General features: G+C 37.3%; 4 protein-coding genes and 1 long non-coding RNA gene across 10 annotated transcripts; all 5 read right to left on the bottom strand.

Moving 5' to 3' along the window:
• Nucleotides 1-406: 406 nt before the first annotated feature.
• Nucleotides 407-3,805, bottom strand: LOC108134352 (uncharacterized). The gene is made up of 5 exons (XM_070278156.1): nucleotides 3,786-3,805; nucleotides 2,822-3,096; nucleotides 2,487-2,762; nucleotides 2,166-2,375; nucleotides 407-2,110 (listed from the first exon to the last, which is right to left on the bottom strand). Exons 2-5 carry the CDS (start codon nucleotides 3,090-3,092, stop codon nucleotides 579-581), a joined length of 2,289 nt encoding a protein of 762 aa, XP_070134257.1. The 5' UTR covers nucleotides 3,093-3,096; nucleotides 3,786-3,805; the 3' UTR covers nucleotides 407-578.
• Nucleotides 3,806-10,272: 6,467 nt separating this feature from the next.
• Nucleotides 10,273-23,670, bottom strand: LOC108134351 (uncharacterized). Of its 2 annotated transcripts, XM_070280507.1 has the most exons (3): nucleotides 22,751-23,670; nucleotides 22,578-22,689; nucleotides 10,273-10,283 (listed from the first exon to the last, which is right to left on the bottom strand). In XM_070280507.1, exons 1-2 carry the CDS (start codon nucleotides 23,606-23,608, stop codon nucleotides 22,579-22,581), a joined length of 969 nt encoding a protein of 322 aa, XP_070136608.1. In that variant the 5' UTR covers nucleotides 23,609-23,670; the 3' UTR covers nucleotides 10,273-10,283; nucleotide 22,578. The 2 variants fall into 2 exon arrangements, with proteins under 2 accessions (XP_070136608.1, XP_017110117.2); XM_017254628.3 differs by lacking the exon at nucleotides 10,273-10,283 and having other exon boundaries at nucleotides 22,503-22,689.
• On the bottom strand, nucleotides 12,522-16,577 carry LOC108134358 (uncharacterized). Of its 5 annotated transcripts, none has more exons than XR_001773810.3 (4): nucleotides 16,563-16,577; nucleotides 13,412-13,594; nucleotides 12,895-13,346; nucleotides 12,522-12,832 (listed from the first exon to the last, which is right to left on the bottom strand). It is a non-coding gene; the product is annotated as an uncharacterized lncRNA (long non-coding RNA). The 5 variants fall into 5 exon arrangements; XR_001773812.3 differs by having other exon boundaries at nucleotides 13,412-13,591; XR_001773808.3 differs by lacking the exon at nucleotides 16,563-16,577 and adding an exon at nucleotides 16,387-16,401.
• Nucleotides 17,175-18,445, bottom strand: LOC108134357 (uncharacterized). The gene is made up of 2 exons (XM_070281923.1): nucleotides 17,639-18,445; nucleotides 17,175-17,580 (listed from the first exon to the last, which is right to left on the bottom strand). Exons 1-2 carry the CDS (start codon nucleotides 18,428-18,430, stop codon nucleotides 17,470-17,472), a joined length of 903 nt encoding a protein of 300 aa, XP_070138024.1. The 5' UTR covers nucleotides 18,431-18,445; the 3' UTR covers nucleotides 17,175-17,469.
• Nucleotides 20,280-21,411, bottom strand: LOC108134354 (uncharacterized). The gene is made up of 2 exons (XM_017254632.2): nucleotides 20,519-21,411; nucleotides 20,280-20,461 (listed from the first exon to the last, which is right to left on the bottom strand). Exons 1-2 carry the CDS (start codon nucleotides 21,365-21,367, stop codon nucleotides 20,354-20,356), a joined length of 957 nt encoding a protein of 318 aa, XP_017110121.2. The 5' UTR covers nucleotides 21,368-21,411; the 3' UTR covers nucleotides 20,280-20,353.
• Nucleotides 23,671-23,776: the final 106 nt, after the last annotated feature.

The raw sequence follows: 23,776 nt of genomic DNA, 5'->3' as shown, positions 1-23,776 counted from the left end.
AAATTGTGGGGAACCAGGGAAATTTTTGGGGAAAAACTGTTGCAACATGAACACGAGAGCAGCCAGCCAACACCCCCACACACCTCAACACCAACAAGCCGAACTAAGCGCTGCAAAAATTTAATTGTGCCACCAAATGGAAGAAATGCTACACATTTTTACAGGGATACTTTCAAGTTTTTAGAAGGGTAGGGAAAAATTTAATATTTTGAAACCAAATTCAAAAAAATAATTAGCTTACCATTTAAGTATTGTTTTTCTAAGACGCAGCCACTGCTTTTATAAAAGAAATTCCTGAAAAAATGTAAGCCTTTTAATTCCAAAAACAATTAAGTTTGTATTTTATAAAGAATCCTTGTTTAATGTGAGTATTTATTTAAAAAAAAAAACATAAGAGTTCATATATTGATGTCTTGATAAAAAAGAAAAACAAAAAACACTTCAATGTGTGCGTTACATGGAATTAATTGGAAAGATTTCTTTCCAAAACCATACTAATTCTAATGTTGAAATGTGATGAGAGCGTTGCTTAATTATTAAAGAAAAAAAAAGTGGCAAACGGATATTTGGTTGCAAAATTAAACACTCAACTCCTCGTCGCTATCGTAGCTATTGGGGCATGCCGGATTCCGACAAGGACGGGCAATGCCAGGGGTAACACCAAAGTCATCAGGATCAAGGCGTTCAGGATTGCTCTCTTCATAATAAAATCCTTCAGGCCCAGGACCATTGTCTTGAGGACTACTGCCTCCGAAGCTTAAGTCTCTGGTCTCAGTACCACTGTCTCCCAAACCTCCAGTGCCATCGTTTCCAGTAATCTCTAAAGTAACAATGCCTCCAAAGCTTAAGCCTCTAGGCCCAGGACCACCGTCATCAGGAACTGCAGAATTGTCACCTTCAAAAACATGACCTCCAGCTCCACCGTCTCCTCCAGTTTCTTGTTTTATCCAGACAGGAATAGTTCCTCCAAAGCTTAAGTCTCCAGGCCCTCCAGGACCAGGACCACTGTTTGTAGCACCTACAGCATTTTCACCTTGAGGAACATGGCCTCCAGCTTCACTGTTTCCAGCACCATTGCCTCCGAGACCTTCGCCTCCATTTCCTTTTTTTATCCAAAGAATGCTCCTATTCCCTGCAGCACCATTGCCTCCAACAACAATGCCTGCAAAGCTGAAGCCTCCAAGAACGGGACCACCGCCTCCAGTACCTACGACGACAGCCTCTCCTCCTCCACTACCTTCAGGATCTCCTCCTTCAGGACCTCCGGCTCCAGTACCACGGCCGCCACAGGTAAAGGCTTTGGAGCTTCCGCCTTCACCACCTTTTTCCAAAATACTCCAAATAATGCCATTAGGACAACGGCCTCCAGCACCACTGATTCCAGCATCACTGCCTGCAGGACCATTACCTCCATCATAAGATTCCATCAAAATACAACTTCTAGTAAGACGGACTTCAGCACCTGCAGCCCCATTATCTCCAGAACTACTGCCGCCAAACGTTAAAGCACCACTGCATCCAGGACCTTCGCCTTGAGAATTTCCGCCTCCAGCCCCACTGCCCCCAGCACCACTGCCACTGGCTTCACTCGTTTCGATGCGCCGCTTCTTGGGAGCCGGATAGGTAATGGCTAGCTGATTGCGCTGATTGGACCCAATGCTGGCCGAGCCATCTTCCACAAAGATGCTACTGATCAGATTTGAAGAAGGCTGTGAGCCGCGATGCACTGACCCTAAGGAAGAATCAGTAATGCTGGCGGGGCCTGGGGCTTCCACGAAGATGCTGCTGACCAGATTTGAGGAAGGCTGGGGGCCACGAATCACTGACCCCAAGGAAGAATCAGTAATGCTGGCGGGGCCTGGGGCTTCCACGAAGATGCTACTGACCAGATTTGAAGAAGGCTGTGAGCCGCGATGCACTGACCCTAAGGAAGAATCAGTAATGCTGGCGGGGCCTGGGGCTTCCACGAAGATGCTACTGACCAGATTTGAGGAAGGCTGGGGGCCACGTATCACTGACCCCAAGGAAGAATCAGTAATGCTGGCGGGGCCTGGGGCTTCCACGAAGATGCTACTGACCAGATTTGAGGAAGGCTGGGGAGGCATTGACCCTAAGGAAGAACCAGTTTATTTACAAGATCATGACATGGGTCGACTTTATATTACCTTCAATAGTAGTGGCAGGAGTTCCTACAAATTCGTTCAAAGTAATAGGAGCTTCCGCTAGCTCTGGAGCCGTATCCACAGACATGCGTCTAGGGGTTTCATCGTTCTCCTCTTTAGGAAGTTCATTAAATTTATGGTAAAATTCGAACCCAGAAAAAGATCTCGGAGACATCGAGTCCAAAGCCGTCATAGAGTCATCCGACGATGCGGCTGGAAAAATGGGTTTATAAATTCGTCTAGTCTTATCTAGTCTGGCAACTTTTTGCAAAAGGAAACTGGGCATCTTGGTAAAGACGGAGAGATCACAAGGCAACCACTTACCTGCATCGAAATCGCATTGTGACACTTGTGTTTCGGCGTTGGTCATCATATCGCCTGTCTGGGTTTCTGCATCGTTGACAATCCGCCGAGGATTAATGCGACTAGTGCTAGGATGTCTGCGTCCCGATGAAGTCGATGGCTCGGTGTCCAAACTAGCATTTTTGTTATTGAATCCTGAACCCGGCTTGCAGCCATTAGATGAACGAATCGGGACAGGTTTCTGGACCTGGGCCGAGGATTTCTCTGAGGCGGAAGCTTTTATAGGTTTGAACGATGCTGATAATTGGATGTGTTAGGAAAATATATTATAATAAGGAAGTTATATATATACTTACAATTTCCATAAGAAAGGAATCTATTAACCCGCGGATTCGTCAACCAGGCACTCCGCGGAATCGGACTAGTGGGTACCAAGTTGGCTGCCAAATTTTCATTGTCAGAATCCGAGGAATCGGGTTCCGGACTAGTAAATAGACGTCGCATGTGTGCTCCGGATCGTGGTGGATTGTTAGTCGGTGCCGAGCCGATGCGTTTGGGTCGTTCTGGTGGCTTGAGCTTATCCGTCGACATGTCGTCAATGTTCATTTTCTGACCACGGTCCGACATGATCCTAAAAAGAAATTGAAAAAGAAATATAAAACATTTTAAATTATAATTCAAACAATGTTTATGTTAGAAAATGGCACACTTAAAGGAGGAGGTTGTACACCCAAAAAATCGAATGTACCAAGTCGCAGCATTGCGTTATTAGATGTTCCAAAATAATAAATACCAAGCACAGCATTTTTTTTTTGTCAAATTGGCGCGAACACGAAGCAGATGATAAACATATATACATACATACATATGTGTTGCTAAAAAACTGTTAAGCTAAATATTATTTATTGCGCAGACACTTTTATGTTAACCACAAGATCTGAAAACAAGCTATCAAAATTTATAATTTTAACTTTCTTTTTCTTGAAGTGCGAAAAAACCAATTTTTTAGGTTAGGGAATGGCACGTTTAGAAAGTTGTTAGCTAAAGTTGTCAAAAATATGTATGTACATAGAAAAGTACTTAGAAAACTTCGCGCATGCGCGGTTATTGTTCCCAACCGAACCAATCTGACCACGTTTAGAAGGTTAAAAGTCGAAAAAATCTGTGCGAAAACTAAAAAACTCCAATGCGCAGACGCAACGTATGAATTCTAGAAAGCAGGCAAAAGATTCATAAACTTTTTATTTTCTCAGAAGCAACGCGACACTTGAAACAAACAAGGAAAAAACACACATCACAAATGTTTCTTATATTAATTACCGAATAAATTGAAGAACGTATATAATTAAATACGATTAAGCACTCAAATAAAAATAAAACTGGTTAAATGAATGTAATAATGGAAACTTACCTCTTGCCGGCAAAATCAGATGCCAAACAAAAATCTTTGTTTCCACGAATTCAGTAAAAAACAACCCGAAACTTTAAGCGAGCACTTATAGAATAAACAATATTCTTTCAGGTTTATGATTATTTCACTGATCTTCAAATAAACTAAACTAGATGTTTTAAGATGAAAAAGTTGCCACCAGAAACACTATTTCAGCCAAAAGTCACGCGGGAAAGGAAGCTTCGCCTTCTAGAGGTGGGCAAACTGTTACGATGACACGAGCGGAAATGGGAATAAGAGTAGGGATGGGAGAGAGGTAGAGTTGAAAATGCCATTAAGTTTCCATTTGGCATAAAGCTAGAAAATGTGAATATTTCTTGCCGCTATGAAAATGCAAACGACTTGCAGCCAAATGGGGTGCTCTAATGAACCAGGCTATTATGAATATGGGCCTGGTGGGAATCTGCAATATTTCCCTTTTTCGTTTCACTATTTTTTGGCCCGATAACGTTAATGACTTGGCTGGAAAAATTATTTATATATATACATATATATGTTTATTATTCTCTTTTCCACTTTCTGGACAAAACGAATAATAAAAATAAGCCCCAAGGAGAACACAATAGATAAATAAATCTTGGCAACCTGAATCGGACACCGTTTTGCTGCGGCTTTTCAGCTAACAAGATAATCATTTGCCTCAACCCAACCTCCCACCAAAATATGTCTTATTTTAAATAAGTAAAAGGGTCTAGCTTTAATTTAGCTAATAAAAAATAATTCAAAGTATATATTCAGCTAAAAATCGAAGAATGGATTCGCGTGCTTAGTGGCAACCCTCAACTAAGCATGTCACGCATCTCCTCACTAATAACCGTTTTTAATGAAAAATATTTAAGGTATTAGTGGGACCTTAAAAGTAAACAAAAAACTTAAAAATAAACTAATTCAATTTGGCAAATAAAAAGTATTAAAGAGATTTGAAAAAAGATGAACCCAAATTCACTTAACTAAGCCTTGATATCAATTATCTAAACAAAAAATATAACAGTCCCTTTCAGAGGCACTTTCACTTCGTTAGAAAAACCTGTCCAAGCCTGGATGAGTCCCAAATTAACGTCAACATTGATATTGGCCTTATGGTTTGGCTGGCTAAGCGCTAACGAGTTGGCAGAATCCCACTCACCTAATTTTATCATAAGGCCTGGCAGAATCCCTACGGAATGAGCTGCTACTGTGGCTTCTTTATGGCTATAAATTTAATTTTCTTAACTAAACCTGTAACATTTTTAATTTCCGTTTATTTCAGACTTTAATTACCAGACTAAAACAGACTTTAATTACCTAAAAAATTTATAAAAAACCTTAAAATCCAATTTCCGAAATATCTGTGTTACACAACACTGATCCTCTCGCTATTTTGAATCTGGTCACATTATAAACATAAGCTTTATTTACAAACAATCTCAGTTTTATTGAAATTATACCAAAGTTTAGCTGTATTTTAGGCCATGATCCAGAGGCAGCGCCACTCCTTCAAAGCCAGGTTAGTTGTTAGTTGGCCATGTTCATTCAAATGCGGTCCTTACCGGCCGTGTTTAGTTTTCCGGTGTGTGGTTTTCGCGGTTTCCGGTACCGTCCATTAACATGTGTGTACATATATATATATATGTATTTATTCCGTTTTTAGACCTCGGAGCAATGGCACTGGCTGATTTGGAAATCCATATATGTATGTATGTACATACGTGCATATTTCATGGCTGGAAATATGAAACACGTACCTACGCCGTATGGTCGCCACGAATTTGGCCAAAATTGTTGGCCGGCATTTTGGCTTTTAATTAAATTAAAACGTCTGTCGCTTTCAATATGCACGCCAGGAGGGCAGGATGCCGAGATGCCCGAGGAGAGGTTGGTCCTGAGAGGATTTGCCCAGATTTTCGACGCTTTTCGGGACTTTGGCGCCGATTTATAGTCTAATTTGTGTGGCATCGTTTTAATGGAGACTCCAGCACCAAAAAACAAATACAAAATGCTCCAACCCGAACCCGAACCCGAGCTTGGCGAGCTGGTGTGCTAAGCCGTCTATAAGCCGTGTTTCATTTTTAAGCTCTCTCTGAATATTCTCCCATAAATATATACATATATGTACATCATATACATAAATATGTTTATATGTAAGCATTAAATGGAGCGGATTAAGCTGGGAAATTTCTGTAATATAAATATTATGACGGGCTTTGGTAGAAGCTTGCACATTTAAACTGCAATAAAACAGAAAGATAAATAACAAATGGAAAAGGTAATAGTTAAGATTAAGTATATGGTTTTGTATGAAATTTTTTAATTAGGAACTATTTTTCTTGGCAAAGGATAAAGATTGAATTTTGTCTTGTCCGTATTAGCTTATTAAATATTAGTAAATGGGTTCACTTGTTCATAAATCCTAAATAGCCGTTTTGTCTAATCCTTTTTTGAGCAAATTTTAAACTTCACTAATATTAGTTTAAAAATTAGACCCAAAAACTTGTTAAAAACTTGACTAAAATTATTTGACTACTTAAGATTTAAATTTTCAATTCCATAAACTTTTAAAGATGCAAGATTGTAAATATTGAAATTCGTATAATGAATGCCTTCCAAGAAACAAGTAATTGCTTTAAAATGATACTAAAATTACAATACTTTATTGCAGTTCTTCAAGAATTCTAATCCCACAGCCAATGGCATTCCGTTTGAAAGTAAATTAAGCATAAAATTCCCTTGTTTGCATAATTTTCAGGTGTCCTGTGGCTTTCACTCAATTTGTGTAATTCGTCCGACAACAGCAGGCAACACAACTATTTGGTATCCACCGGCAGGCATTGGCTCGAAAACACGGCAAAAGGCGCAATGAAGTTGGCTGAGAAGATGACAGATTTTTGCGGCCATGTCAAGCGACGTTTTGGGGCTTAGTTTTTGGTAGCCAGGTCCTGGAGAAGTTTCACCTGGCAATACGATGGGTTGGCTGCCGGATGCTGGATGCTGGCTGCTAGCTGCTTGGAATGGAGCAAAGACCAGGGCATAGTTGTCTTGGCTTTTGTTGCAACAGATACTTGCGGTGCAACTACCAACCCGGCCACATCCCAGAAACTATGCCAAAGGAGTCGACTTTGCCAGTTCGCCAGTTACGCCAGTTTCAGCGAAAATGGCAACACAACTTTGGCCCAGACTTAGCCTCGTCCCTTCACCAGAAAATCCGTCCATTCCCAAGGAGTAGATTTTCGGCAACACAAGTTTATGAATGCCAAGACATCAGGTCTTCAAGTCTATACTTTTTTCACACTTACTTGTAATTTTTAGACTTTATTTTCAGGTTTCAAATAAGTATGAAGTGGATAAGGCTTGATTGACGTTTTAAATATAATTTTTTGGCCAAAATAATCCACATTTACTTCCACAGACGTCCTACCACATGGACCCTCTTCACTGGAGAGTATGAAAATGTTCCAAGCTATTTTCGGCAAATACTTTATAGCTCCCCCTGGCTCATCATCGCAGCTACAAAGTTGTTCTTGGTCTGAAACAAGGCTTGAACCGAACTGAGCCAAGTTTCCAGAGCGCGTAGGCAGCTGTCTGAAAAAAGCCCAGCGGCCAAGTAACAAGGATATAACAAAAATCGACCTCTTCGCAGCAAACATGGGAAAAAATAAGTAAATATATTATAAAAAGAGTAACTATTTACTAATTACTTGAGTACTTATATTGATAGCATTATAGCATTTATTGGCAATAGTCCTAGGTTAAATTATGTATGTATTTATTATGTTTTGAATGTTAAATTGTTTTTATAATAAATGATAATTTTTTAAAGAACTTGAAAGGCTATGACAATACAGAAGGCTTACTTTTGCTGATTATTTAATTAGGTTTAAGATATATAACTTGAAATACAGTAAGTTTGTTCTATAAATTTACCTTTATATTGCTAATTAGTAGATTCTTGAGGTACAACCTTTTTTAATCTTGAAATAAAACCAGTGGCAGTCAATTACTGCCTACATAAGACCAAAATATGTTGCCATTTGCCACAGGCTCGACTCACGAGTCCAGGCTGCGGGATACAGGATCCAGGACATGGCGGACGAGTGGCGGCCATAATCCCGCCAAAATAGACAAGAAAATCCTTTAGCATGCAGCATCAGTAGTAACTCCCGCTCAAGACCATCCCATCCGTAAACCAGAAACCCCAAAACCCAACGGGGTTTCCTCTCGTCTTTTATTTTATTTGATTTTTTTCTCGTTTGTCCGGAAAAACAGACAGCCGAACATGTAGGAATGTTTGTTGGGATCAGGATCTGCGGGTCCTCCGCTTGTTTGTCCCTATTTGCAGATGCATTATGTGGGATTTGGCCTTTGCATTCGAATAAAATATCAAGTTGCCGAAGTCGAGGCTGGAGCTTTTCCTTTTTCTTGCCGCACGACTTTTGCAATTTCAATTTTCGCCAAAAAAACGAAACTTGCAACCAAGAAATGGAAATAAATCCAGATTGAAAAATATATATTTTGCCAAAGAAAAAAAACTAGCAGTTCTTCACTATTCGACTAGATTTGTTGTATATATTTTTCATGTTTTGGGGCAACTGGTCAAATCTAATTACATTTCCCCAATACAGCTAAGAAATCAATTGCAATGTTATGACACACAAGTCCCCGCATGAAGACGAAAACTTTTCTGATTATCTTGGCCAAGTTTTGCGGCCAAAACTGAACTTCTGGCCAAAAAAAAAAGAACTTGGCTCAAGTGCCATATTACATGGTTTAGTGATTGGTAAACTTGGACTGATTTATTTATAAATTATTAAGTTACTTAAAATGGGACAAGATTGGAAGAAGAGAAGATTAGGGCATAAATTATAGCTTGACTGCGAGTAATATAGTTATTAAAAATGCGAGATTTATTTTATTTTTACTAATAAAATATTTTTCATTTGTTTAATTTTTTTTTTTTATGGTATAAGATTTCCTTAGGACTACTATTTACATATTCCCCCATTTTTGCTTGAAAATAAATCTCTCTTCTCTATAACTCTTACTTTAAGTCCTTATGAAATATTTAATATTGAACATATATAAATTTTTATATCTTATAAATATTAATTAAAGTCTAATAAAATTTATCTATATCATTTAAAAGTATATTTTATATTTTATTATCAAATAAGTTAAAAATTGTTATTGCAAAGGTCTATTTGTTTTCAAAAAAACGTTGTAATAAAATCAGAGGTACAATTTTCAAAATTTACTTAATTTATTATCCTTATAATAATCTTTTTCTTACCCTTATCTATTATATAAGTTTAAGGATCCATCTCTGCCATTAGCATAATTGGTAATTTTGTAACCCATATGTTACGGCAATTGGCCAAAACCACAAATCGTTGCCACCCGGTTGACTTGTCTGGCTGCGGCGCTAAAATAAATCCAAGTCGAGGCCCAAAAGCAGATATATATTACATAATACATACCTATTTGTAAGTACCATATGTAAGTATGTATGAAGATCTCAATGTAGGTTGAATTGCCGCACATATTTTATATGAAAAAGAAGGGCACTTGAAAATTGGAAATTCATGCATTATATCTTATAGTACCCTCGATTTTTAGGGGTATATTTGTAGTTTCCAGTGAAAATTAAATTATGGAAATTAAAGTATTACATTTAAATATATTTTTCCATTAAATAATATGCATTTATTTTTAAAACAATAATGTATGTTGGAGACAAAGTATCTATAACTATTAAGCACAGCTTAACTAATTTATTAATTAAATATAAGGCAAGCATTTTTGGAATTTAGTTTATTCCTAATTTAATAATAAGGAATTATACTTATTTCACATATTTCCCATATCCTTGATTTATAGGGTACTTGGAACAAGGATTTTTTTGTGTGAAAATAGTTTCTACTTGATTTTTTATGTGTTTGTTATTTTTTTCATATTTTTTTTCTTAGAACTAGACTTTTGGTTAGATTTATGTGGCTCGGTTTGCCCACTTTCACCCGGCGGCCATCCTGCAGCTGCAGCTGCAGCTGCACCATTTTGCAGAGTCCTTCGTCCTTCGACCCTTTTGTTTCATCTCTAGCTTTGTCTCGTTTTTGGGGAAGAGGAAGTAACGTTCTTTGGCTTTGGCTTATGTTTCAGTTTCAGTTTCAGTTCCTACAAAATGTCATTTGAATATTTTCGCGTATGTGCTTCCTCAGTCTTGAGCCGGGACGCCAGCCCAGCCCGAGTCCTGTGTCCCAAATCCTGAGCCCTGACTCCCTAGTCCTTAGTCCTTGACTATCATATATCTGGCAATTTCCATCTCTATCTAAAATTGTTTGTGTGCGCTTGTGTTTTGCACAATTTTTGTGCATTTTGGAGCAGCTAACACAATTTGTGTGTGCCTGATCTTATGATAGTCCTGTCTACGTTTCCACCCCTCCATCTCTATATATGTAGGTACACATATGGTGGAATATATACCTATACGTATGTATGTATATCCTTCGGCTATCCCACTTTTTAGCGACGCCTGCTGCCACTAACTACAAGCTGACTGTCGCTATAATTTTCCAAAAGGATTTACAATCCTAAAATTACTTCCTAAGCCATCCAACCATGTCCTAGTGCTCGTCCGCGTCCTCGTCCTTGTCGTTTCGTATGAGGAGTTTGTAGGGAGCGGTGGGGAATGTGTGGGAGAAAGAACTTACTGCCTGAGAAGTCGCCAAATGGCAACTCGCGAGGCTTTTCGTCTTTTTCTCCAGTTTGCAAGCGAAAATCCTCGCCGGAATCCACATCTCCTTCTTGGGTTGGCGATGGAAAACAATTTAAGGCTTCTCTAAATTCAGAAAATATATAGAAATAAAAGACTAATTATTTAAATATAATTATTCTATATATGATAAGTTTATAAATAAGAAAACTTAAAAAAAATGATATTAAAAAAAAAAACATCTTCTCACGCTGTCATCGGTAGTTTCTAGGGACTTGTTTTTTTTTTTGCTGTGGCCTAACATGCCAATGTCTTGGTTCCTGGATCCTACTTCTTGGCTTCGGGATATCATTTTTTTTGTATACCAGACTTTCTTTGGTTCGTCCTTGCATTTATTCTTTTTTTTTTTGGGGGCATGTTGTCATCCTTAGGCTTTTGGCGTTGTTCAACTTTCGCCAAACGCCCACATGAAATGGCAGCTCTTGTCCTTGTGCCTTACCCTACTCCCCCCGTCCGATTGCCCTGGCCTCGTTCCCCTATTACTACTGATATTTTTCCTTTATTTTAGGAACGTCCTTTTTTGACAGAATTGCGTTCTCTAAGTCATACTGTCGTTGCCTTTTTGAACTTTAATATACTGCAACATTTATGTGTTTGTGTCTCTGTCTCTGTCATTGTTTGTTCCCCTCTCTGTCGCCTGTGGACGTTCCATCTCTTTCCTGAGGCCCCTTTCTGTCTCGTTTCCATCTGCCAAAGACAGTCGACAGCTAAATTTCACCAAAGGCGTTGATATAATTCACCCAAACACACACAGACATACCACATTCCAAATATTTTAAGTAGCAACAGAGACGGCTTTAGCTCGTTGGAAAGAGCCAGGCATACGTATAGGATAGGGATAACATAGGTAAGAGTCCTTAAGTCCCTGCTAGTTCCAATAGTAATTCCATTTATAATTTACTGTCGTCGATTTATAAATGAGCCTAAGCCATCAACGCTCTACCGGCTTCCGGATGCCAGATGCCAGGACCCTAGTCCTTGTCCTTTCCATTGCCGGTTGCCGTTGCCTGTCTTTTTCGAGAATCCTGGCTGAGCAGCAACCATCCTGGTGTTGTCGCCTCCCCATCCTTTCAGCAAAATTCCTGGTGCTGGCAAAGCTGGCAAGTGCTTAACATAATTTTAGGCGCATTTGTGGCATTAACATGGGGGGTATTTGCATACAAAAGGCCATCAGTGCGAGTGTGTGAAATGCACTGCCAAAAACTATTAACCATATTCAAAAAAAATGGCTTAACCTTTTTTTATTATTCAAAATTTTGTTTCAATTAATTGATTTACTTTGAACTGTAAAGGATCACAATTTTTTAGATTTTTTTAAAATACATTTATTTATCAAACATATAACCACAGATCTTTAGTTTTTAGATTCTATACTTAGACATATAGAAGGAAGAAACTGGTTAAAAAATACTTAAGATGAAAATAATTAAAATGTATATACATGTATTTTTTTTGTATACCAGACTTTCTTTTGTTCGTCCTTGCATTTATTCTTTTTTTTTGGGGCATGTTGTCATCCTTAGGCTTTTGGCGTTGTTCAACTTTCGCTGAACGCCCACATGAAATGGCAGCTCTTGGCATATTTATTAAAACTTTATTTATTAAGAAAGACTTTATTTAAAAATGAATCATACAGATAGAGTCCTTTCTCTCAGTGTATTTATTCCTTGTTCGTATTAGGGGCCACAGGTGTGGCCTGTTGTAAAAGCTCTTAAGTCGACCCATGATGTCCGGCTTTTGTCCGGACACCGGAGCTCTATGAACATACAAACCCAAACGTATGTACCTGAAACTAATCGGAGCACATTTCTAATGCCGGAACAGACCTTATTACAATTTCAAAAATAAAGGAAGTAAACCAAAATAGTTTTTTCTTAAAATTTTATTTTTCAAACATAGATTAACCAAGTAATGAAAAATGCCGAAAATTTTGAAACGGTCCAACCTATAATCCATATTCTATGTTCCAGTCCAGGCCAGTTGGTATGGAGTAGACGCAGCATATAGAATATTGACAATCGTGGCACAGAAACCGGAATAGTAATATTTAATAAAATAACATATCCATAATTTTGTCAAAGGGATAAAGGGGTACTAAAACAGTCCACGAGTCTGCAGCAATACGAGGTTCAGGAGAACCAGGGAAAATCCATGAAAAAAGAATTGGGCTAAAAACTGTAAAGAAAAAATTAAAATAAAATTATGCACAATAGGTGATTATTTTCTTTTTAACTTACTCTTGGCATTTTGGTGCTAGTTGTTTTGATGAGTTACTTTTCGATCTATTTTCCGAGAGGACTGAAAAATTTGGCAGACTTATTCTTTTTTGATCACACCCGTCATGAATAAAATATTCTGATGAACTGACTGGTTACAGAGAGCATATAGACATGTATGGATAACTGACATCTCATAGACTGCTATGGTTGAAATTTGAATGAAAGAATTTTTATCAATACTTCTAATCCAAAACTTATGATCCAGTCCAGGCCAGTCGGTAAGGTGTAGACGTAGTACATAGAATATTGAAAATCGTGGTACAGAAACAGGAATAGTAATATTTAATAAAATAAAATATCCATTATTTTATCAAAGAGATAGAGCTGTACTACAATATTCCACGAGACTGTAGCAATACGAGGTTCAGGAGAACCAGGGAAAATCCATGAAAAAAGAATTGGGCTAAAAACTGTAAAGTAAAAATTAAAATACAATTACGGAATTACGGAGATTATTTTCTTTCTTTAAACTTACTTTTGGCATTTTGGTGCTGGTTGTTTTGATGAGTTACTTTTCGATCTATTTTCCGAGAGGACTAAAAAATTTGGCAGACTTATTATTTTTTGATCACACCCGTCATGAATCAAATAATCTGATGAACTGACTTGTTACAGTGAGCATATAGACATGTATGGATAACTGACATCTCATAGACTGCTATGGTTTAAATTTTTACGAAAAAAATTGTTATAAGAAGTTAAGACTACCAGACGTTGTACAGACTTTCCCATTGCATTATAAATTGTATTTTTTGCTTAATGAAAAAAATCTTTTTAAATTATTTTCCGCCTTTAAGGATTATTTAAAGTAATTTTTTAAACCTTTTGGGTTTACAACTAAAGCCATATGTCACAAATATAAAACCTAATGTGCTCAGCATACCCACAAGTATTTAGCATATGCACGATGCTTTTCGCCATTTGTTATTTTCAGCCAGTCGAGACGAAGGCATTCAGATCCCTAGTGCTAGGTCCGTGGTCCTCCTAGCTCCGGCACATTCTACCCCAAAAACTTATAAAATTATGATACCCAGAAAGCAACAAATTTTAATTGCAAGAAAATTTTCGTAATTCACGCACACAGACCGAGGGAAACCGAGAAAGCGAAGCACCGCATGCATCCAGTAAACTTATCGCAGATACAAATGTATCTAAAGTGGCACAGAACCAGGTACAGTGTTGACCCCTTGCACGGCCAGACATGTTAGGGATTGGGGCAGTTTGGGGGCTTCACTGTGGCACGGGACGGTACGATAGAGACGACGGCATCGCCGTAAACCAAGACAAAACGCTCTAAAACTCGCTAAAGTTTTTTCGGTGGCCATGCAACTGTAACTGTGTAACTTCCACGACTTGTCTGTCCTGAATGTCTGCGATATCCTGGAAATTTCCGAGAGGATGGATATGCACCGACTCTAGAAAAGTATAAATAAATTTAATGTTGGAGAATGATGAGAATCGATCTAGAAATCGTTTAAGGTACTCCGCTTGAGAATCGAATAAGAACTGGGGAAAATATAGCCATCACCGTGGGCCTTATAGGTGAAAACTCCATTTTCAAGGGATCCCATCAAGAAAAAAGGAAAAAATTCTGAAAAATATTTTTTCTCAGGATTTTGATGCAGAATGGTGGCGAATCAGTCTAGAAATCGTTTAAGGTACTCCGCTTGAGAATCGGATGAGAATTAGGGAAGATATAGACATCGCAGTGGGCCCTACAGGAGAAAACCGCATTTTCAGGGGATCCATCAGGAAAAAATGAAAAAAAATCTAAAAAATATTTTGTCTCAGGATTTTGATGCAGAATGATGGAGAATCGATCTAGAAATCGTTTAAGGTACTCTGCTTGAGAATCGGATAAGAACTGGGGAAAATATAGCCATCACTGTGGGCCATATAGGCGAAAACCCCATTTTCAAGGGAACCCCATTTTCGGACAAGAAAAAAGGACAAAAAATATGAAAAATATTTGATCTCAGGATCTTATAAGGATCGTCCTACTATACGCGATAAATATCCAAATCTTAACTGCAAGGATATATCACTTTGGCTCCACCTAAAGCAAGCTTTCTATTCTTTTGTTTTCATTTTTATTATATGTAAGAACTTTTCTGAATTTTCCCCAGCTTTTTTGATTTTCCGCATTTTTTTATTTAGGTAAAATATCATGTAAAAATGTTACTTTAAGAAATCTAACTTTAAAAATTCTTTAAAAATAAATACGTTCCCAAATAAGTAATTTGTAAAATGCTAAGTACTTTGTGGTCGAAATACCCTTTAAAAAGTGGATGTTTTCCTATATCCCTGAAAATCCTGTAGCCATATTCATACATGTATGTGTGTGTGTATGTACATGTTTGTATTTATATACAGATGTGTGTGTGCATTATAAATTTATTTAGCAAAAGCGCGTAAAGCGCATAAATTGCTGAGCACAAGCTGCTCAAGGGTTGCCTCCTCCCTTACTGTTCTCCTCTGGTTCTGGCCAGAAAGAGGATATGAGTCCTGGCACAGGATAACCGGAGACGGGGGTGTGGCCATTCCCATGAATGCAAGCGCCCACTTATATATAAACGTGTCATGTGAGTATGTGTGTGAAAAATTGAAATTTATTGTTATTGTAAGCTTCAGTGCCCATGGACACAGGAACACAAAAACACACAAGGAATAAAAAGATATGTTGGGGGAATGGTGGCTGCACCTTGTGCTATTTGCCGTTGAATCACTCGCCGACAAAATAATAATGTAATAATAATTTTTCCAACTCGTTAACACACGAACCGTAAACGTGTGCGTTCTTGCACGCACATATCCTTTCAGCAACTTGATCCTTGGATCTCCGTCCTCGTCCCCTGGGATAATATTAATGATACGAAGCTAAACACAATCCCACAAAAATCGGACAAATTAAAAGCATGCATGTAGTTTGTGGAATACCCTACTATTAATTACAATTATCTACCCTTTAAGCTCTAGTCTGGATTTTTCTTGATTTTTCACTTTAATTTATGAATATTTTTCAGACATTTCTTGCCACGTTTTCCGAGGAATAAATTATTTTAATTCAAAGTTCAACGTCTGTGTGACACCTGGTGGTCGCTCCTTCATCTTTCATCATTTTTCTAATTCGATATTATTTTTTCTTTCAAAACACAAGAAATCCATTTATAAAATGAAAACTGAACGGTGCTGGGGGAATGTCTTTCATGGCAGGAGCACAACGAAAATAATTGAAATCAATTCAATGGCATAAATTGATTTTAATTAAAATATCCACAGAAAAAAATTATAAAAAAAAGAAAAAAAAGCCAACTTTGGGCGGAACTGACGTTGATAAACATTTGCTGTTAAAACCGGTCGTATATCGCAAATATCGGATATAGTCGAACGATCCCGGTCGTTCCGTGTGTGCTAAGTTTCAAGTTGATAGTCGATCAAAAATATATATACTTTATAGGGTAGGAGATATCTCCTTCACTGCGTTGCACACTTTTGCACAAAATTATAACACCCTGTTCAAGGGTATCATTATATATTTCAGAAAGCTGGAGGTTTTAGGAAGAGGCACCACTGTAAATTTTCAAAAATAATTTAATATTTTAATTTTAAAATGTTAAAATTCACACTATTTATTCTTGATTATTTTTTAGAATGAACACTAGCGGAAATTCCATCTTCAAGCGATGCTAGATGACAACTAAAGTCTGGAAATCTGGAAAGTTTCGATTATACAGCGATCCAGAGAGTGACCTGGAAGAGAGGAGAACAAAGTCCAGATAGAGCGGCTGTTTTTTTTGTTGTTCAAAAAAACTAGAGAAATAGAATAGAGCTTGTGGCATGGAGACATGCAAGTCCGGAAATGAGAAAATTTGGTTGTTGGAGCAATGAATGATCAACAAAGAGATTAATTGTGTTATTTGTCTATGGTCACTAGACAAAGCGCTTGATTTTTGTGATATGGTTTCTGAAAAAAGATTATGGTTGAATTTACTGGATAATATGTATAATGCCCGGTACTTATCTTTATGTGGATAATATATTTTTACTCTTTTATAGTTTCAAAAATTCCCTGAGGAATTCCCATAAACCTGTTTCTCAAAAGTATCCAATCTTAAGAATTTTACAATATTTAACCTATTGATTTGCAGGTTCATGAGTCTTGTAAAGTTCTTCTAGTTTTAAAAGCCTAGAGAGCTTATGAAAAAAAAATTTTAAGAAGCTAAATGAAACTCATAAAATTTGTGAGTATTAACCCGTTTATTCTGTTAGTTCCACATTCAATTTTCAGATCAAAATTTTGTATGTAAGGCCTGTGTGAAAGAAATGGAAAACTCCTGACTTCAAAAAATATAAAAAGGATGAAAAACTCATATATTATATAGGTATTTCTGTAGGTATGCTAAAACTGTATTTTCTATAGCTTAATAAATGTAAATAATAAAATTTCAATTAAAAAATAATTCAAAAGGTTTAACAAGCCTTTAATGGCTTGTAGGCATAAAGACTTCCTTTTCAAAAGACATTTTTAACTTTTTAGAATTGAACTTGAGACTTTGAAAATGAATTGCAGCTTTTCAATAACTCATCGACTCGTGGCATAAGTTTTTCTTCCCATTTCGCATTAGCATCCAATAGCAGTTTGTTCTAAAAAATATAGAAATGTTACATTTTTTTTGGAATTTTTAAATATTAAGCAACTTACCGGATCACTGACAGAAAGAAAACGCGTCATTTCGTTAATGTTGGTTTTATCCTCTGCAAAGTCCAAATTAAAAGAAGTTTCAATAACTATGGTTGCGTTTTTAATATTTTCCTCAATTTTAGCAATTTTAATCTTGTTATCTTCTACTGCTTTTTCTTCTTCTACTTTTGGATAAAATAATTTATTCCACAATTTCTTTAAAAAATTCCAAATTATCTGGAATATGGTTCCTTTGATTTCGGGTTTTTCTTTGCTTATTTCATTCATTAAATCTGTTTTCAAACTACTATCCATGGTGTCCAATTTCTCTTTTAAAATCCTCCTCGTATACTGAGCATTTTCCAATAGATTCAAGGATTCATTAATTTTACTCGCACCAGTCTTCAGGGCTTCGAATGTTATATTCAATATTATGTTTTGTTCATTTTCTTGATGATTTCGTTTTTTTGTATTTTGGATGAACAATTGTAACGTTGAACTCAGAGAAGTGCAGCATTCTAAAATCAAATCTCTGGAATTCTTGTACGTTAAAGAGGCATTCGAATTCAGTCTCCGAATATCGTCAAGGTAATTTTTAGCGGATCCGCCATATCCGAGCATTGAGGAGTCCACCATATTGATGGCTTTCTGAAGCTCCTCAGGCTTGAATTTTTCATTGAGATCGTTTCCATACGTGTTGACGACGTTGGAAAGACTGTCAACGGATTTTTCAATCTGCAATGGTTCCTGATCTCCACTGCAAACTGTCACAAAAATGCCCAAAAGCACTGCGAATATCACAATTATGTTCATCCTTGATGATCAAGATCAAGCTTCAAACTGAAGCTTCATCCCATATACGCTGATCTTTTATATTTCGACTGAAATTCCTATTAAAACAAATATAAAAATCAACTGAAAATGTTTTTTCCCTATCAGTCCCGAAGTTTCCATACCCAAGAAGACTTAATGGTTTCGTCGTTCTTAATACCAATATAAAATATGAAGGTCAAATTTCCGAATGTTCGTAACATTCAAAAATATTAATATTCATTAACAAATAAATTTAAAAAAGAATGTTGAAGTGAGTCTAGTTTCGATATACCCCTGAACTTTACGACTACCCTTCGTCACAATTTGAGAGTGAATAGAGATAGAATCGTTGGGTTTTTACGATGAATAAATCTTTTATAAATAAAGAATTCCTCGAATTTCCAGATGTATACATGCATATGTACATATGTAGGTGTCATGTGCTTTAATATTTAATTAAAGCTTGAGTTCTACGAAAAGAAAAATTACTTTTGATAATATAATATTGATGTTCAGTATTACTCGCAGTACTAAAGTCTTTTTAACGAAACGACTAAACGTGTATATTATCAATTAGGTAGCGTATGCGGGTTGCGTAGTCTCAATCAAATTGTTTGAAACCACTTTGTAATAATAATATGTTGATGAAAAAAAAAGATGTCTTTTCAGGGTTTTTTTCTTACTATTTAGTTAGGGGAAGTGGAATGTACATACATTTAAAAATCCTTCACAACAAATTGTTGCAGATATTAGATAGCCTCATTGCCTCTAAAGTTATGAGTTCTAATTTTTAAAATTGTAGACGAATATTCAGTTCTTACATTTCAGTAACAAATATCCCCAATTTTTGTTCAAAGTTGAGTTTCAATAAATCAAATTCGTTGTGATTGATATACAAGTATGTACATACATATGTAGTAAGATTAGTGTGGTTTTTCCGTAAATGTTCCTTATCTCGCTTCCAATATAAATTCGCTTAGCCTGTGGCCTTACACTCAGAGAAACGGATCACTCCAAAAACCCAACCACTGGGTTTCTGGTTTCTGGCTCTTGAAGTCCAAGCATTGGGGGTGTCCAACAGAACATTCTGGTCATGTTGTACGAAATACTTTATCGAAATATTTTTGAAAAATCCGCATCAATAGGACTGTATTTGATCTAGTGGGATAAAGTTAAAAGGATACTCCCTTCCTTCAGAAAAGACTAGCAGTTCTCCCAACTAAGACAACGAGAGTGGATCTATGTGTCACTTTTCCGTGTTCGTCTGAGAGCAAGGGCGTAGGCACTTGCCCCCCCCTGATCAGCCGAGGAAGTTGATGAAAATCAATAAAAATGAATCAAAATATTTTTTGAAAGGTTGAATTACTTCAACGCATTTTATATATATATATGTATATACTTTAGATCATAGATGGGCAAGGGCATGGCTCCTCGAGCTCGCCCTGTGAAAAATTCTGACTGAATCTGAATTTTTCCCCCCCCTGTGAAAAATTCTGACTACGCTCTTGTCTGAGAGTCTGTAAATCTGCAAAGGCCTCATATATGAGGCTTAATAACTGGGAGTTTATTTTGTTTGCCATACTAGTTTATAGCTGTGTACTTTTATTTCATACATTATCTATCCTCTATTTAATATATGGCTTGGATGATGATTATGAATAGGAATGTACGTGGTATTGTGTGACTACTTTATACCATAAGGATCGGTCGACCTCATCCCACAACTAACATCCACTGGTCGGTAGGCTTCCTTGGTGGCCTGGAAACTGTGTAGAATCTTCTTTCCTATCATAACGTATACCTTTTTTAAAAAATTAAAATATAGAAACTCAGCGAGTTGCATTATATATGAACTGTCTCGTAGACAAAGTTATTTATTTATATACTTTTTTACATTTCGTATATATTAGGAAATTTTGAATGTTAAGCGTTCTGAGGTAAAGTCTTCTTAGTGAGCGCTTCACACTTCTCAAACAGAGTTTGCAAAAGTGGCACAAGTCGACCTTGCGAAGCGTAATCGTTTTCCAAGAGCTGAAATTAAGTAAAATAATTATAATAATTTATATAAAATAATATAACTCCACTTACCATGGGGTTAATTTCAAGGGCCTGTAATAGGTTACTCATTGAATTATCTTTCAATTTGAAATCGGGAGTAGCCGATAGTTGGATAGCTGCTTTTATGTTTCCATCGAGCAGAGAATAACTACCTTTCTTGTCTTGCAACTGGGTTTGGCGGACCTTTGGAACATGGGTAAAAGCTTGGCTCAAACAAGTGGTAGCCTCATTGCCGAACTGTGTTAGATTCCTTAGAGAAGACTGAACAAGGATTTCGTTGCTCAGAGCATTAAACCAAGCTTTATCATTCACACTCTGATGATTGTTTTCTCGTTCGAAATAGCCGTTGGGTCCCAAGTCGAAGGTCAAATCGCGATTCATTTCCTCCAAATTCCTAACCAAGTCTTCCCTTTGCCACTTAACTGACTCCAACTGTTTGAAGGAATCCGAAACTTTGGTCAGACCGCTCTTCACTATGGTTCGGACCATATTCCACAACGTATTCTTATCTTTTTCCGATAAGCTTGACGAGCTCTGTCTAATGTAGAGGTCTAGTGTCGCCTTTGCTGCAACGCACCACTCGAACACTGAACCTTCAGCGACTTTGTAAGCGAGACGGGAATTTGAAGTCAGGGTGCGGATGCGGTCCAGGTTTTTCTTGGCGGTGCCTGGGAATCCGAGAAGCCCTCTATCCACTACATTGATGGCATTTTGTAGTTCTTTCAGTTTAAATCCATTATTGAACTCGCTTTCGAATCCTACGGCGCCATCCGAAAGACTCTGGATTCCCTTCTCGAGTGAATGGAAGTCCTGCTGATTCGCCCAACAGGAAACAAAGAGGAGTCCCAGAGGCACTGCCAACGAAAATATGCTTTTCATTTTAAAAAAAAAAGTTTAGTGAATTATTATTTGCTTCAGAGAGGTATAAGCTGCGACTGAATTTCGGATGTGGCCACAGATCTTATATACGCTGGCTTCTCAAATTCTGTATTCTCATTTTTTGACAATAAGAAATGATAACGCACAGTGTTTCTATCAAAAATATTATTTATGATCGCGTTTTTAATTAACAATTGAGAATTCTTTTGAATTTTTTTTCAAGTTTTCAGACCACTGACCCACAATACAGACTGTATTGTATTCACTGTATAGCATACTTTTAACCAAAATGATAATACCCTCTGCAAGTGTCATCTCAATGAGTGTACAAACATATTTTTTCCCTTGTTGGTATTCCCAAAACATCATTTCAGAGTCTGGGAATTGCCCGTTCTCGGAATACCTCTGATTATTGAGACATACCGCGGTTCGACAAGGTCAACCTCGTGTCAGTCCGAGCACCACGTACGCCTCGCAAGAGAAAGATTTTTAATCTCAATCTTGGAACACAAAAAAGAAAAAAAGAAGCTCGTACACACTTGCAATTTGAATTTTGGAAAAATCCAAATTTATATTTATTATTTTATTCTAATCTACATATATATGTATGTCTGCATGTTCTTTAAGAATTTAAACTCAATCCGATAAAAATTTTCAGACCTATACATTAATTTGATGCCCATAGTGCCATAAAGTGATTCAAAAACCGTGCTTCAAAAGTTCTAAAGATCTCGATACAGAGGGTATTGAGTTTAAAGATATATATTTTTTCATACGATTTTCTATATTCAAGAGGAAAATACATGTCCGACCTAATTTCTTGCAGAAAAAATACTTTCTGTAAGATTTTCTGTTGCAGTAAACCGAGTACTGGGTATCATACAGTCGAGAGAATCATAGAATTCCCGTCGTATTTTCTTGGAAATCCAAAACTATAATTTACTATAAAAGTTTAATTTAACAATAAAATATTTGTTAAGCCGATAAGCCAATTTTCAGAGAAATAGTTCAAATTTTTATATAAAGAAAGACTACATTTTTTTTATACCTTATCGCCTAGAGCGCATGTTGAAAAGTTTAAATTTTATTCATGAATCATTTTCCGAGTAAACCTTAAATTCAAAAGACTATTCAATTAAAAATGTTCAAAATGACAGAAATTTATTTTATTATTCTGCGAAATAGACTGTTACACAATTTTATAAATTTGTTTATGCTTTTTTCTTCATTTCATATTTTTTGCAATCGGCACCCAAACTTTGCAAAAGCGGCACAAGTTTAACTTGAGAATCCCAATCGTTTTCCAAGATCACTTTTTGCTTCTGAAAATAAAACCAAGCAGTCTATATTTTTCGGACTATGATCTCGGCTTCTGACACTTACCAATTCTTCCTGAGACATGCGCGTTTTCAGGGCATCAATTTTGGTCCTGTCCTCTTCCACGTCAAACTCTGGAATATTTGCCAGTTTGGCAGCTTTTTCAATTGATCCCTCGATTGGTCTAAGACCGGCTAAAACTTGGGACAGTTCATTCTTTCGATGCGCCGAAACTCTATCAAAAGTTGAATTCAAACAGTCTGCAGTCTCCGATACGAAATGGGGTCCTACTTCGTTCTGCCTAAACCGAATATCGATTTCCGCCACCAAGCGACGATTCAATGTATCATCTTTTCGTATTAAATCTTGAGTCCTCATTTCGTAGAAGCCTCGTGGACCCAGGTCAAAGTTGAAACTCCTGTGCATTTCTTCCAGATTCTGGTGCAGTTCATTCCTACGCTGTTTGACGTCTTTCAGTACTTTAAAGGAGTCGCCGATCTTGACCAGGCCTTGGCTCACCGTCGCCAAAACCATTTTCCACAGCATTTGCTTGTCGGAATCCGTAATAGGTTCATTTATGTTCCCGGTGAAAAGATTCACAGTTGAGTTGTACGAAACGCACCACTCCAATGCCGCACCGGTAGCCCTACCGTACGTCAGATAGGCGTTCGAATTCAAGTTTCGAACATTGTCCAGGTGCCTCTTGGCGGTGCCCAGGAATCCAAGCAACTGTGTGTCCACCACATCGATGGCACTTTGCAGGTCACGGAATTTAAGGTTGTTATTGAAATCGCTTTCGTAGTTGTTGACTGCGCGGGAGAGACTTTGGAGTCCCGTTTTGAAGACAGCCAGGTCCTCGGGACTGGCACTGACCGCGACAAAAAAAAAGCACAGCGGCAAGGATAATGCCAGGAATGTTCTCATCGCTAACTTTGAGGGGAATCTTAACCTGGAATATGTTCAACGAACTATTTGCAATATGACTGATTGCATCGCATTGCATCCGGGCTTTTATAGCCCGAACGATGCAATTCGCACAGAATTTTCCAATCAGAAGGAGTAATGCCAGCTATCAGTAAAGAGTAATCTGGG

This window comes from Drosophila bipectinata, chromosome XL (assembly GCF_030179905.1).
Source record: "Drosophila bipectinata strain 14024-0381.07 chromosome XL, DbipHiC1v2, whole genome shotgun sequence".
NCBI lineage: Eukaryota > Metazoa > Arthropoda > Insecta > Diptera > Drosophilidae > Drosophila > Drosophila bipectinata.
This window is presented reverse-complemented; position numbering and strand designations above follow the sequence as displayed.